Source organism: Branchiostoma floridae, chromosome 6 (assembly GCF_000003815.2).
Source record: "Branchiostoma floridae strain S238N-H82 chromosome 6, Bfl_VNyyK, whole genome shotgun sequence".
Taxonomy (NCBI): Eukaryota; Metazoa; Chordata; class Leptocardii; order Amphioxiformes; family Branchiostomatidae; genus Branchiostoma; species Branchiostoma floridae.
Window position 1 is genome coordinate 14,507,735 of NC_049984.1, and position 15,299 is coordinate 14,523,033.

Consider the following 15,299-nt stretch of genomic DNA (forward strand, 5'->3'; position numbering starts at 1 on the left):
GGTGTATGCATGGTTTGTTGAATCTTATGAGACCGTCCATGGTTCTGCAAAAGAACATATCCATCAGGAAACATCAAGCCAAGCTCCAAAGAGCAAAAATGATCTCCCTGCATGCTTGGAGGGCTTTTCTCCATGGCGACTAAGCTGCCTGGGGATTGTGTCTCTCTCGATGCTAAGGTATCACTTTGTTTAGTTTGCCCGATTTACGATGCAGCTTCTTGCGGAAAACTGTCACGCCTACGCGCTGCAGAAAATGTAAAGGTCTCGGCCCTTCCACACAAGCAGCAGAGTAGAGATGTGTACCGGTAAAATACCGCGGTACATTCAGAAACAGGTCAAACGTACCGGAACGTCAATGTACCGCGTACCGGTACAGTACTGAATAAGCATACACTTAAGACTATATCTTGATCTTTGTTTTTAAGATTCTCTAGAAAACATGGGTTCTCTGTATAATCAAGGATATAACGTCGTTGGTGGAATGCACCTGAAGCAATTTTTTTCATCGTTGAAAACCACTGTTTATTTTGTTCAGGTACAGGTAGAGGTCCGGACCTGTACCTAAACCTTTTATTGGCACCTGTACCTGATGTAACATTAAATTACGCAGCTCTACTGGAATTACATGGCAAAACACGGTACAGATAAAAAAATAATGGACAAAACTATAAATTTCTCTATCAAAAGGCGTTGAGTTCCCACAAAAGAACAATTTCTCAAGCAAATACTAGTACGTTTTCTATTGCTCACACGGTGGATTCTACTGCGCAACTCCATTACTGATCCTTCTCTTTCCAAATGAACGAACATCTGATCGTGAAATTATTAGGCTAGCGAAATCCTGTTTCCGTGGTCCTTTCTGTCAAAAACAAGTTAGGTAAGGCCATGTGTCTCCTTCGGGGCATGTTTGTTGCATAAAGGCGTGATTCTGTCCTGCTGTGTCGTGAAACATGGAGAGACTCCGCGGGCAAAAATTACAAGCAATGCCCTTTGATGAAGTCCTCCTGTGATACGTACAGGTTTACGTGTTGTGGCCTCAGTGTCTTGCATTTTCTCGTGTGTGTCTGAGGTTATTTGAATACACTGCCAGTAGAGTGGCAGGAAGTGAGTAGGAAGGTGGAGTCATCACAAAGGCTCGTAGGGGTGACAGGGAGTATCAGACATGACAGGTCATGGGGTCAATGGAAGGTGGCACTAATTCATGGGGAGGTATTGCTGTTGGCCTGTGTTTTTGCAGTTATATGCTAGTATTTTCCATATGTTAGTACGTTCATCGTAGAGTGGCAGGAAGTGATGAATGGAAATATGGTAATCAAAACTTTAGAACTCTTCAAATCTTGTTTGAGTAAGGACCTCGTAGAGCAACTGATGAGGGTCGGACATGGCGGTTTTCTGTCTTCTATTCGTGCCATATCTGTCATGATTGATGCTCTGCATGCCACTGAGTTGCCTACTGGGTAGTAGAGATACATAACGAAGTACAGAAATGATTTGCTTCAAACCGAAAGGTTGTTTTTTAACGAGCGTGAATATCCGGCGGGTTCAGCAGTCCCATTTGGCACCGGCGTTTAGGAAGAACAGGAAAAATCTAGTTCAAACTGGCCTCAACCAGACTCCCTGTAGTTGCTGTAGAAATAAGTAAACATTGGTAGGATTTGGGGAACAATATGTCACAGGAATAAGTTAGCCTTAGTTCCAAATGTATGACTCCATTGGCGACAAAGTATTCGCACCCAATTTGGCCAATTCATGGTACAAATCACGATTGGGTATTGGTTTATCATTGGGTGTAAAAAACAACAACAAATAAACAAATGTTCAGCAGTCTGTCTAACGTGAAACAATCCACACCCGTTAGGCGTCTGAAGAGAACAGGAATCAATGGACTTTAAGAAAAGCTCGGCTGAGGATTCCATAGCTTCTCATAAATGCAGCTGTGAACAAGACTATTGACTGTCCTGCGGAAGACGGCTTTCCAACACGGCTATTCTCAGGGCTGTTTTGTTTTTGAGGCCATTGTAGTGTCTAATGGCACATAGGGTAGACTGTTTCATAGTTGTGTCAGTTGCAGAGTATATTTTCGTGGCCATAGGGAGGGGTTTCTTACCCTCCCCTTTAAGTTTTAACATGCTCGAGGTACTTCCTCAAACACCGGACCTCTAGGGTTAACACCGGCTAGCTTTTTGACAATTTCAGGAACAAGCCACGGCCCAGAATAATATGTGCGCGCGCGGCGACTTAGCTTGGGCTCCCTTGAGTCTTCCTGGCTTTCTTCTGCATTACCGCTGGCCATGTCAGCGCAATGCCCTGATTTACAGAAGGCTAGTGTTTCGTGAGGTTCATTATGGGGGAGAAACATCAGCCAAACCGGGAGTCGTCTGAAGCAGGGCTTGACCAGGAATATTCCTAAGGTTTGCAATAGGTTTCTCACGACCACGAATATTGCCCGAGAATGTTCTAAGGTTTGCAACAGGTTTCTCACGACCAGAATATGTATGACACAGTCACCCGGGGCTCGGTGATTTCGCACCAGCCGTGCCATTAACGGCACGTTAGGACACACGGGAAAAGACATATTACGGGTTTTAGGGGTAATCTGCGAGCTTGCTTTATGTCTGTGTTAAACAGAGCTCCCGGGAGGGTTGCAGGAGCCGTGATGGAAGGCTATGGATAGTCTCAGGTACTTTGGGACAGACGTATGGCCTACGTTTATTGTAGAAGCGCTTTTGTCCACGGACTATATTACAGCCATGATTTATGTTAATGAGACATAAGCACACTTAGCCCTTTGGCTTCGAAGTAGGTCGTAAAGATTGGAGCTGTAGGCCTGGCTTTCTCATGTTAAACTGGACAAATCTTGGCCCAGTTACAACGCCAACGGTTACTAGTATGTCTGTAGCTTTGAGGGCGTGGTGGTCTGACTGATTCATGAAGACGGATTCGTCTTCTTTTGTGATACCTTTGAAGAACAAGTAAAAGAAAGAGCCGAAATGACAGATGCCTCGGGCTATGGGGATGGAAGTCTGCAACGTAAGCTGTCTTAAAACGTTGTCAGTGACGAGGTCTATCATCTCTTATACAATAACAGATGGCTTGTCTTTTATCACGAGATTTGAACAGTGCTGTTTAAGTACGCCTCGTCCCCCTTGAGATGGTGAAATGGTGAAATGAGAAGTAGTTCGGAACGTCTGTTACATTCTTGCCCTTTAACATATAACATAAAACATACAGTACCAGTGAGCATCAGTGAGTAATAAATGAGTTTTAGAAATGAAATTCCTGTTGAAAAATCAAATGTTAGCCATATGTCAAACGGTATGGATTTGACAGTGTTACAATAACTTTTAAGAATAATTTATCATCTTGCTAAAATTCGCAGGCTGTGATTCCACCGCCCCTATGGTTTAAGCATAGTTATTCACCACACGGTGCATTAAGAATAATAATGAGATACCGCCATTAGTCTGACAGTAGGGGAGGAGGCAGCACGCTATATTCAGCACCAAGGACATGGAAACATCGCGGATAGTAGTAGCCAGACTGTACGACAAAACGGCTGTTGTGTGGATTATACGTCCATCTTTTCCAACAATTTGCGTCTTCCAATATCTGTTAAAGTAAAATATCAACAAAAATATTTCACTCACAACACAAAACTGAACGCAAATTTCATCCAAAATGGATAAAGCATGCATACTGTTAATATACCAACGGGGCTACCGCTATCCCTTCGTTCGTTCGGGGATGTAGGATTAAAATCAAGTAAAGCAGTTTCCTGACCATTGACTTCATTGATATTTTAAGGCAAAATACAGTGACACACAAATAGACAAATAAACGTCTAATTCTGTGGATCTATTTCGGACGTAAGTTCTGTTCCGCATTGCCAGTAGCGAGTTACGTGTTCCAGGCTGAAGAACACAATTTCCACAAAGCCCAATAAGATTGGAACTAGCTCGCCGTGTGTACGTCCAAGGCGATGTAATAATAATACACTACCGGATGGTGTGATAGATGGGGTGTCATTCCTGAGCAGATGTAGACGCATGTGGAAATCTGATAAATTCCCAGTCTCTGTCAACACTTGACGTATTCTACCGGAAATGCCGCCGCTATGGCGGATGGATCTCTCTCTGTCCTAAAGATAAACGACCAATTAGTTCCCTTCATATAGACGTATCCTCTCTTTTATCGTGTGGCGCTCGAGCCTGTTTAATCTCGGGGCTGGAGTCGATGGGGCAATGTTGCGTTCGTTCCCGCATTGTTGATGACCAACGCCACCGTTCAATACTGTCTAAACGTGATCGAATTATCCGTAACTCTTCTATTCACCATGAAATTGCTAAGCTAACACGGCTTCGACGTGATTGTTTGACATCTTGAGATCTACAATTACAAGAATACATCGGCACTGTTATACCATCAACAGCAGCTCCCCGCATTACATAGCCACTTGACCTGTCTGAAAGCTGCTGTGGGTTTGACGTGATTGACGTTTGAAAAGAGCACCTTTTGCACCATTACTAGACTTTATGCGAGGCTTTATAATCTGTGCTGGCAGGGGACGGCTCATTGACGCTCAGCAATGGCAGAAAGTAGGCCAAGTGAGCAGGTACCTGATTACATTGCGCGAGCGAACCATGGGAGATAGAGGCCATCTGGGTGATACGCTGTTGATTGTCCGTTTGCTCAATAAACTAGCGATTTAGATTTGTGCAGTACAGTTGGCCTCTAGCCTGGGTGATGATTAAGTATCTAACGTATCTGTATGCTAGCATTGCATCGATTTCCTTTGCACTAAGACGCATTGTACTGCTATATGCATATTTATTTTGCACACGCCCATTTCATTTTTCAGTCTGTACTGCTTTAGATAGCCATATAAACATGAAGAAATCTGATCCTTAGTCCAGAAATAGTCATTTTACGACAAATCATATCGTACATGGTCTCTGTCATAACACAAAGATGGATTTCGTTAAGGTTTGATGATGGCAATTCAACAGCAAAGGCATATTTCACTTTCTTGTGGCTAATACAATATTCCCTCACGACCACCCATTCCCCGCCTACGTAGACCAACGCCTTCAGTACAGCTGGAAAAAATTGAATCTTCCGTATTTGGCCAGTAAAAGTACTGGAGGAAAGTTCCTAGATCCCTGTCCCAATCTCCAGAGAAAATCCACCGGAACTCCTTCCATCGATACGATAAGAAAACGAATTATCTTACGTAAGATGGTAGGCCTAGATTGCCCTACTGTGAGTGTATGGAATGCTGTGATGTAATTGTGTAACATGTGGCCATTTTTGCCTGACTGGAGCAATTAGACACGAAAATGTATGATGTAAAGGAGTTAAGATCTAATTTGTTTCTCAAACGTTTGATGATGAATAGACAGATGTTGTACATTACTGTCGAGTAGAATAGTCTGTAGTCACCCTATATCATAAAACCTTTCTTTTCCCGTATGTACTTTTAGTGCTCCTAGGTGACTTCCTTTATCATAGAGATCATTTGAAGCAACCTGGATAACTACAAGAGATCAGACTGATTAGAATCGTCTGCAGGCACCTTATATCATAAGACCTCTTCTTTTCCTGTATGAAATACTCCTAGTCCTTCTAGATGACTCCCTTTATCATTGAGGCCATTTGAAGCAACCTGTGTGACTTCAAGAGCACAGATTGCATTCGGTCACCAGAAAATAATGACGATAACAGTCAGCTTTCTATTCATGAATGATACATTCATGACTGGTCCAGACTGCATGATCTTGTGATAAGGAAACTTCCCTGCAGCATCATTTGTACGTCGGGGAAAGGGCAGACAGATTTGGCACACAGCCGAGAGTGAACCCTTCATGTCCACTTACAGTAGATCATGGACCAGATTCCAAACAGAGCAAAGCAGGTGATTGATGCCGGGACTGGCTAAGCAGCAGATCGCAGTGTTCGCAGTGCTCGTTGTCTCAAGGAGCAGACTTAAGCTTCTTGTCTCCTCCAAGACCTACGAGTGTGCCGAGAGTAAGCAACATCAGCAGGACAGTGCAGGTGTAAGATGTCGTGGATGACAAATTTAATGGCATGGCGATGAAACACCACCTGAATGCACTTTGCCAGGCAGATAACACCATTGACGGCATCTCTGTCATATATATTATGCCTTCTCATACAAAGATGAGATCACATGTTGGTGTTCGAGACTTCAAAGAATTCAAGTTCGCTGGGTCACAAATCTTGCCCACTAACGGTCATTCCGTCAGAACTAGGCACCCTGCAGAAAAAAAAAATACTGTAAGATTTTGTCATAAAGCCAGCGGTAAATTGAAACGACTTGTAGCCTGTGGGGGATATTGCAAACAAGCCATACGCAGAGGATTTATCGACCTTACAGTATTGATATAAACGTTTCAGTGAAGCACAGTCGAACTGTTGCCCATCCATCAGAAGTAGTCCACTGCCTTTGGTAGGAATGGACGTGGGAGGGTATGGAAAGGTGTCGCTAGGAGGGTGAGGCCAAGGCCGGGGAGCTTATTCATAAGATGAAACAGGCGTCCACAGATGTAGCAGAGGATTGGCTCTAAAATGATTATAATAGAAAACGGGAATTTAAAAAAAATCCCCACCGCTGTTTTGAATTGTCAAGTTGAATGTCACTGACAAGAAACTGCGTGGAAAGTCAGTCCCACTTGTAAATTGGTAGACTGAAGAACTGAATGGTTCTGGATAGCGTAGCAATCTGGACATTTTTCTCTGATTGCTGTTGAGATTGTATCAGTGCTGGTTACGATCTGAATCGTCATGATCAAGCATTGGCATTTTTTGTTTGGCAAATCTCTTGTTTCAACAGCTGGCTAATTGTCACAGTGACTTGAACAACAAATCACTATATGCGGGGAAAGTTGTACCAAATAGATATACCAAAAATAGCACGTATTCATCGTCATTACTCTTGATGTACCACAGTTGCATACCACAAAACGCGAGGAATTTGCACTAATGAAAGAACGATGGTCGGGGCAACCTTTCTTGTATCTTCCTCGGTATTCTCACGGTAATGCAATGTTAATATATCATTAGCTATCACCAGTGTGTAAAATGGGACATTGCTCCGACAGAAAAGGGAAGGGATACAACATATTTAGAGCGAAGCTCCTTAAGATTGCAACACCAGATAAGGTCATTTTTATGTATGGTAAATAATGGCGTTTTACATATGAATCTATTAGTCGTTACTGTGTTATACCGCTGTATGGTTAAGGTGTATACTGCTGTCTTCCTCGACAGAGTTTGGTAAACGGGACCCACGGGCAAAACAGCGGCTACGGTGTCCAATGTCAGACTGTGCAAGAGGTCTATGTCTGCGCCCTTATATGGTGCGCCCCACGCGTAAACCGGCTGATGCCTAGTTATTCCTGGGATGGGGGGGTTGAACACAGAATGTACTTCCTGCATGTACTGCTCCAAAGTCCAAGTACGTAACCGTGAGCGATTGAGCACAGTTTGTGTGCTGCACGCAGTCAGCATCATTTCACGGTCTTACTGCGTTACTGAAAGTCTATTACACAGGACGGCTTTGGAGAAAGGCGTAGCTTTATTCATACCGTTAGCTTTCCCTAAAAACTGTTGTTAAAAAGATGGGGGATAGCACACAAACCACTGAACCGTATGCCTTCGGATAACGGCTACTGTTTCGTATTAAACGTTGGCTGCCCAAAATCACAACATCGGCCTCTACACTCATTGGTATCGAATTTTTGTCTCGTCAAATCGCCGATCGTCAGAGTATTTGCCAGAACACAAACGAACGATCAGAAAGTAGGCTTCCCGATTGATAACCTCTCTTTTAAACTAGCCAATTTGCTGGCCGGGCACGCGAGTGAGAGACAGGTTGCTGATAACGGTTAGTCTGTCAAACGTTGCCAGACAGCGTACAAGATCGGTTACTGCGACTTGTGATTGAAAACAACTTCTCCAGGCAGTCGGCTAATGATGGGAAGATCTGATTATGGCGGCGTGTCGCGCCCGGAATTGTGGAGTGGTGGGGGGAAGACACGATTCATCCCGCCGTTTGATTTTGAATCCAACTGTCGAGGTTTTGAATCTAACTGTCAGCACAGCACAGACAACTCCCGCTCCAGATTCCCGGACAGACGGCCGCCCTTGGAAACCTGTCAAGTCGGCGTCTGGGCACAGCTGACCTTGTCGAACCACATGACCTTTGGGTCTATAATTGCTGACACGTTTCTGGAGTCTATCCAACAGCGACGATCTCTGGCAAGGAAGATGCAAACTGATTCCAGTTTTGTACTTGAACTCGTCAATCATATCGCGTTAGATACTTGCCTTCCCCTATAGAACATCATGCTGATATATGGTTTCATTGTAGCACTAGTTCAACTTTATCTGCGGGGTAACCTATATCCGTTGTATCCAGAAACAGTACCTCAAGTTGACAGACAAATATATTATTATTTGAAAGCACCGTCCGTCGACTTTATATTCCTAAATAACCCGTTTTAAATACAGCGAATATAGGATACCTAGCGGATAAAGGTAAACTAGCGTTGATATCAGCACGTGTCAAATTAGGTTGCCCCAGTTCTTCTTTTCCTGCCGCGACCTATAGTTAATTAAGGCGGCTTGTTTGCTTCACAATGGCAGCAAAGGTTTCAGATATTTACTATCATCTTACCGTGTTTTCTGGGCCAAAATTACCCGCAGGCTCATGTACGGCCACAATTGCACCGACTGAATATAATGACCAGGCCTAAATGCTGGGAGATGTTTTCATGTGATGCGTTATCTAAAGCCTCTCTTGGAGGAATAATAAGCTACCCGTAACTTAAACCGTTGGTCTTTTGTGTGTCTGGTTGTATTTGAAGGTTAGTAATTTTACAGCGAAAACTGAATGATGAAACTTGAGTGATATCAGAAGACACGCACACCAGACTTTTTTCGATAAGCAGGTCATTGACCGCTAGTACCCTTCAAAGGTAATTTGATTTATTCAATGCATGAATATAGTGACTGCAATTCACCTGAGGCGTAGTTGCTGAGATGTGATTGATACTACATTTATAAAGACACACACACCAGAATCTTAAAGAAACCAGGTCATTGACCGCTAGTACCCCCCAAAAGCAATTCGATAGCCAATGCATGATTATAGTAGCTGAAACGCACCTGAGGTGTGGTTGTCGAGATTATGATTACTTCTAACGTTGCATAAAGCCAGATTTTTTTACAGAAACATATTATTGACCATTTGTATTGACCTAGAGAAATTTGAATTGTTACATGCATGACTATAGTGGCTGCAACTTACCGGGAAGACCTATAACCACTTGTGACTTGTTGCATATTGCAATCCACCGGCCCTAGTAAATAAATACATGTACATATAAACTGTAGATAGAGGGTTGCCATTGCTAATGGCAAGTGCAATAATAGGTAAGATTTTCAAACTTTCACACGCAGTCCAAGACAACGCTTTTCGTCCAATTAATGATATGTTACAATACATACTGTGGCACACTCGGTACTGGTTCGCTTCCGAATGCCGTCCAAAAGCTAGATCACTTTCAATTGGGATGAAAGGCAAGTTCAACATAGCTGTCCAAGCTTTCACACGCAGTCCAAGACTATGGTTCTCGTCCTAGCAACGATATGCGACAATACAAACTGTGGCACATTGGGTACTGACTACATTTCGTCCCATAGCTACATCGCTTTCGATTGGGATGGGATGGAGAGTGCAAGCTTTCACACGCAGTGCAAAACTATATTTTTTGTCCTAGTAACGATATGTGAAAATACATACATACACGCTTGGTACTTGGTAGCTTTCGTCCCATAGCTAGATCGCTTTAACTTGCGACAGTGTCAAAGTCAAACAAATTAAAAACGACCTCCCACCGTGCAGCTTTTACCGGCTGGGGTGTGACATGTGTACGTCCGGTGAAAGATCTTGACATGCGGGATATTGATGTCAGGGAATAATGGCAGGCCCTGTTAGAAAGGACGGCGCCATACATGGCAAGGTCTAGTGCTTCCCCTCTGACACGGAGATGCTCGAACAAAGGCAGTACGTCTTACGTTCGTATAAGATGCATATGAGAAGACATTGTTCTTGAGTTTATCTGAACCTTGCAGGTCCATGAGGCATGGCCGCGTGGCACTGCGCTCAATCGGGTGGGAGGGAATCTTGTTTTCTGTATTTTGTTTTGCCGGACTTGAACAAAGATAAGCCAGACAGAAGTAGAGTCACATTTCCAAACTGGAGCCCGGCCCGGTTGTTTGCGGAAACGAAAAATGGAAATTTATACGTAAAAATACACACAAATAATGCCCACGACTAACTCTTTACGTCTTGTGTAGTTTGTTGTTGTCATAATTTTCGTTCCCGAAAGCTGCCGGGCCGCGTCACGGTTTGCAAATGTGACGTGGGCTCTGTACCTCAAAGTGCTAAATGTAGTGGTCAATGTGGCTTCAATTTGATTGAGAAAAATATGATGCCAGCACGCCACCATATAGTCTATTATCATACATATGCCATTGCCATTGCCATTGGCATTGCTACACCGACTAGAGTGAAGAGATCTGAAGTATATCACACCACGGTGGCGGGAATTATCATTATAGTTCTGTCCTAGTGACACCATGCCAAGAGTTATCTGTGTATGTCATGGAGCTCAGACATCTTGCGACGTTTAATGCTTCAGTGCTCAATTCAATCGTTCTTGAACGCTTCATGGTGGACATTATGGATTATACACTGGGTGCACAAAGCACGCATTACCGCTTTTTACCTACACCATTCTATCATATCATTAGAGTAGTGTATCACTGTGAGAGAAGGGACCGTTCTAGTTACTCGTGCAGCCCTGCGCCACGTTTTGCCAGATCCACAGAGCTAGCCCCACGCACTGTGAATAAATGAATGCATACACATGGTACACGTCGATTGAAAAACACACATATGTAGACCTGAAGGATCGAGGGGCTTTCCACGACAATAAATACGGACCTAACTTGGCGCTCTTGCATATTAAAGTGCGGACTCATAACAACCTGTTACAGACTTGATTAGTATCAAGGGGAACCGGTAGCTGCTTCTGAGCACACAGTAACAACACATAAAAGCTTTTACAGCCATTCCTCTATCAGATACATAAGAGTAAATGTAATTCAGCATATCGGAGTGCTTGAGAGCCTTACTTACATAACACACTTACATAGGAGAGGACCCATAACAGTCCGATAAGTATCAACTGAAATCGGTAACGTCTCGAAGCCGCATCTTTAGAAATGGTCGAAGAGTGTCATTGGTGCCTGTCAAGTATGATGGCTGTTATCTCCGAAAGCGTCTCGGACGGTAATGCCTCTTACAGTTAAAGTAGGGATGATGGGCTTCGCGAGGGGCACTATCTTCACTTGAGTGAATGTCAGAGCATCAAAAATGACAGTCGACAGGACTTACGATATGCCCTAACTGTATTCTGATGATAGAACTCGTCAGAAAGCGATGCATGCTAAACAGGGTTCTTCATGTCTTTTTTGTTTCCCAATCCATAAAGTGATCGTCATATTTCGCCAACATCGAGCTAGAGAATGAAGATCAACATGAAGCTAAAGAATGAAAATCTTAAAAGCAACTGTACTTCCACGGTGTTTGAGAGGAGCTACGAGCACATGAAAGATCCATACTCATCGAAGAAAGTAGACGTCCTTGCCAATGTACGCGGATAAAGCGAATAAATCAGACTGGTCTTACGCAGTTTGTACCTATTGTATCACAATGGTGTGTTACGCCTTAGGGCCGTTTACCAGTTATGCGAACCAAACAAAAAAACTCAATGTCGAAGCATACAATCATCGTATAGAGTGGGAAGTATGAGAACTATAGCAATGGCGACTATAAACATTCGCGTGGACAGTTGAACATTATTCAACGGCTTTGCATACAAAGGAGACGTGAATGATCTATGGTGAGCTGACCAAGGAAGCTAAGAAAGCTTACAAAAGTGCCGGCACATCAAACATAACATTATCTACACCAAAAGTTCTACACTGTTTCTCTTTGTTGCTCTAGAAGCAAAAAAGAAGATAAGAAATGTGGTACACTGTGACGATGTTGCGTTAAGTGCAAACAGATGGATAAGGCATATGCTGTGTTATCAAAGTTGTTTTATGTTGGTTTGTGTGTGGTTGAGTGAATAAGGAATCTGCTCTACTGTAACGGTTTCTTTTGTTGTTCTTTACTATACCGTAATGTAATATTGTTCCCTGTCCCCATGCGGCTTCATATTACATATGATGTATGCTGTACTATAAAGGTTTTCTTTTTTTTTTACTTTACTTTTTTACTTTACTTAACTTTACTTTACTTTACTTTACTTTACTTTACTTTACTGTTATTCCTTGTCCCCTTACTATTGTTCCTTGTCTCTTTACTGTTGTTCCTTGTCCCTATACTGCTACACACCACACATGAAATGTGCTGTATAGTATGTGCTGTATAGTAACGTTTTTCCATCTTGCTCTGCAGGCACGTATCAGGGCCAGTGGGTGGCTGGCATGCGGCAGGGGTACGGCATCAGGAGCAGCGTGCCGTACGGCATGGCGTCCGTCATCAACTCTCCCGTGCGCACCTCGCTGGCCTCTCTGCGGAGCGACCAGGAGAGCAGTGTGGGGGAGGGGGCCCACGAGGCCACCCCCAGCCAAACCAATCTCCAGGTCTCTGGCGCCAGAGGCGGCTTCGTTCTCAACATCTTCGACGAGCCTCCGCCTAAGAAAAAGCAAGCCTTCCTTAAGCGCACCAGCAGCATCAGAAAGTCTTTCCTTTCGGGGTTAAGGATTCGCAAGAAAGGCAGTGGAAGTAGTCAAGCTAGTCAAACGTCTTACCGCAGTAGTGAATACAGTGACATAGATGTAGAATCAACAACACCTTCTAGTATTAGCGGGGTGGAGTCCACGGGCACCACGTCAGAGTACGAAATGCCGCACATGGTGGCAGAAGAAATAGACGCTAACACAACAGAGACTTACATGGGAGAGTGGAAGAATGACAAGCGGAGTGGGTTTGGTATCAGCCAGAGATCGGACGGACTTAGATACGAGGGTGAGTGGCTGAACAACAGAAAGCACGGATATGGATGCACCACGTATCCCAATGGAGCCAAAGAGGAAGGCAAATACAAGCACAACTACCTAGTGCATTCAGGGAAGAAGAAGAACCTGTTCTCGGTGCGTTACGCCAAGATAAAGGAAAGAGTGGACCAGGCTGTTGAAGCTGCTCTAAAAGCTGCAGAGGTCGCCAGACAGAAGGCAGACATTGCAGTTTCAAGGTAAGTCGTCTTGGCATGGCGAGGACAACGTGCATGTCTGCAGTTTCCGTATGGTCACGTGGTAACGGTCTAGGATACCAAACTAGGATACAGAGACGGCGGGCGGTATCAACTTCCTTGGTGTTGGCCAATCGCTGATGTGTAAGATCAAGTGATCTCGTGTGATTGGTCGCTTGAGTTCTGAGGAATACTAACACTGCAGCAAGACAGTCGTTAATTGATGGTGCTAACTTAACTTCCAACCCAGACAAACTTTCATGCTAAGCTAGGAAACTGTTTGTTCAAGAAGAGTGTTATTAAGCACTTTTTACCAGTAACATGGGCTCTCGTGGGTCTATTATTGGAAATGTTCCCAGAAGTTTACTATATAAGCATTCTTCATTCCCAAGTATCTACTTAACCCCCCATAGTACCAGAAAATAATCGCTAAGTTACCTTATTTGGGATCTACCTAACATAAGTATACATTCCAACCAAACCTCGTGCTGATATAACCGAAGCCTGTAACAACTACTACATATCTTTCATAAAAAAAATCAACACGTATGCAGCTGAAAAGAAAAAAACAAACAACTAAGACAAAGTACTCATTTGGAGAATGCTAATACAAGGTACGAATAATGTTTCCATTGAAAATAATTGCCAGATCTGGCCATATCACCGGACCCTCGTTGATATACATCTAACCGTGAATGGCTACAACATCGACTTCATAGTCAATAGCATGCCCGCGATGCCATTTCGCCGGCAAATTGTATAATTCGTCGCTCATTGGCCCCCATCGAAGGGCAAAATGACATGTAATAGCTATAGGTTCATTCAAACGGCACTCAGCCTTGAAACAGGAGGCCGCGACAAGGGGCTGTGTCATCATTCAGATGTTGTACGCTTGTTAAGCGCAACTGTTGTTATACGGCTACGACAAGGAAGGGCTTCCACATGTGGGTACATGTACGTCTTTCGGTCAGCATAACAACGTCAGAACGGCTGCGATGACATAAATAAAGACTAATATGGCGGGCCTGTAATCGCGGCGCTGCTGTGCCTTGTGAGATTCCCGGCGAGCCAGCCTGACTGATTACACCTTGTTTGGGAAGAATGGATGAGCGGTGGAGCCGATTCACGCCATTGGTCAGACAGAGACGTCATCTTCGTGTCGGAGTTTCCATCCAGGAGACCTACCGTGCTGCGGCGCCCCGGGGAAAATGTTATTTGTAACGGTGATATCTCACTGCACTTGAGGCACCGGCGCGGCACTGCGGCGCCCCGGGAAATGTTATTTGTAACGGTGGTATCTCACTGCATTTGGGGCACCGGGGCAGCACTGCGGGGTTCCTTTACTGCGGCACTGTTGTGTTATTTTCGCCGATTTTGTAGAATCTAGATATTGCGTAATACGTAAAAGTAAGACTTCGAAGACAACAAAATACAGAGAACGTAAGAAAATACGTTCTTTATATCTCTGACATTCGTTGAGTAATATTTCAAACCCCGCGGTACCGCACCGGTGCTGAAGTGCAATGAGATACCACCTTAACGAGTCAAAGCCGGCAGGATCAAACCTAAAGGCTCTTACAATATTCAACGACGTTCTCACAAAGGTCATGCCATGAGTCACTACGCTATAAATAAAAGCCAAACGTATTCGTTCCATGAATACATGTAAAGTTACAGCACACTCCAGAAGATTCGTTGTGATTCAGGAACGTTTCACCTAGCAAAAAACAACACACAGTTGTGTATCATGTTACAGCCCTGGTTGTGAAAAAAAATATGGTAGGGATTCTCTATTTTCTTTTTTTTTTCCTTCTTACATTTCAACCGAAATGATCCAACAAACAGAGCTTAACAAAGCATGTAAAAATGAAGGACACTGGCATTCTCAACATCACATTCTAATTCTGTACAATGTTTTCACTACACATTCTTATTTCAACTGTTTAAAGCCTT

General features: G+C 43.7%; 1 protein-coding gene across 4 annotated transcripts in view; it reads left to right on the plus strand.

Moving 5' to 3' along the window:
- The window catches only part of LOC118416981 (junctophilin-1-like), a 50,940-nt gene that overhangs the window by 10,731 nt on the left and 24,910 nt on the right, over window positions 1-15,299 (plus strand). For all 4 annotated transcript variants that reach the window (XM_035822275.1, XM_035822272.1, XM_035822273.1 and 1 more), the window contains exon 2: window positions 12,551-13,349. In XM_035822275.1, the coding sequence (XP_035678168.1) occupies window positions 12,551-13,349 (799 nt within the window). The remainder of the gene's footprint in view (window positions 1-12,550; window positions 13,350-15,299) is intronic.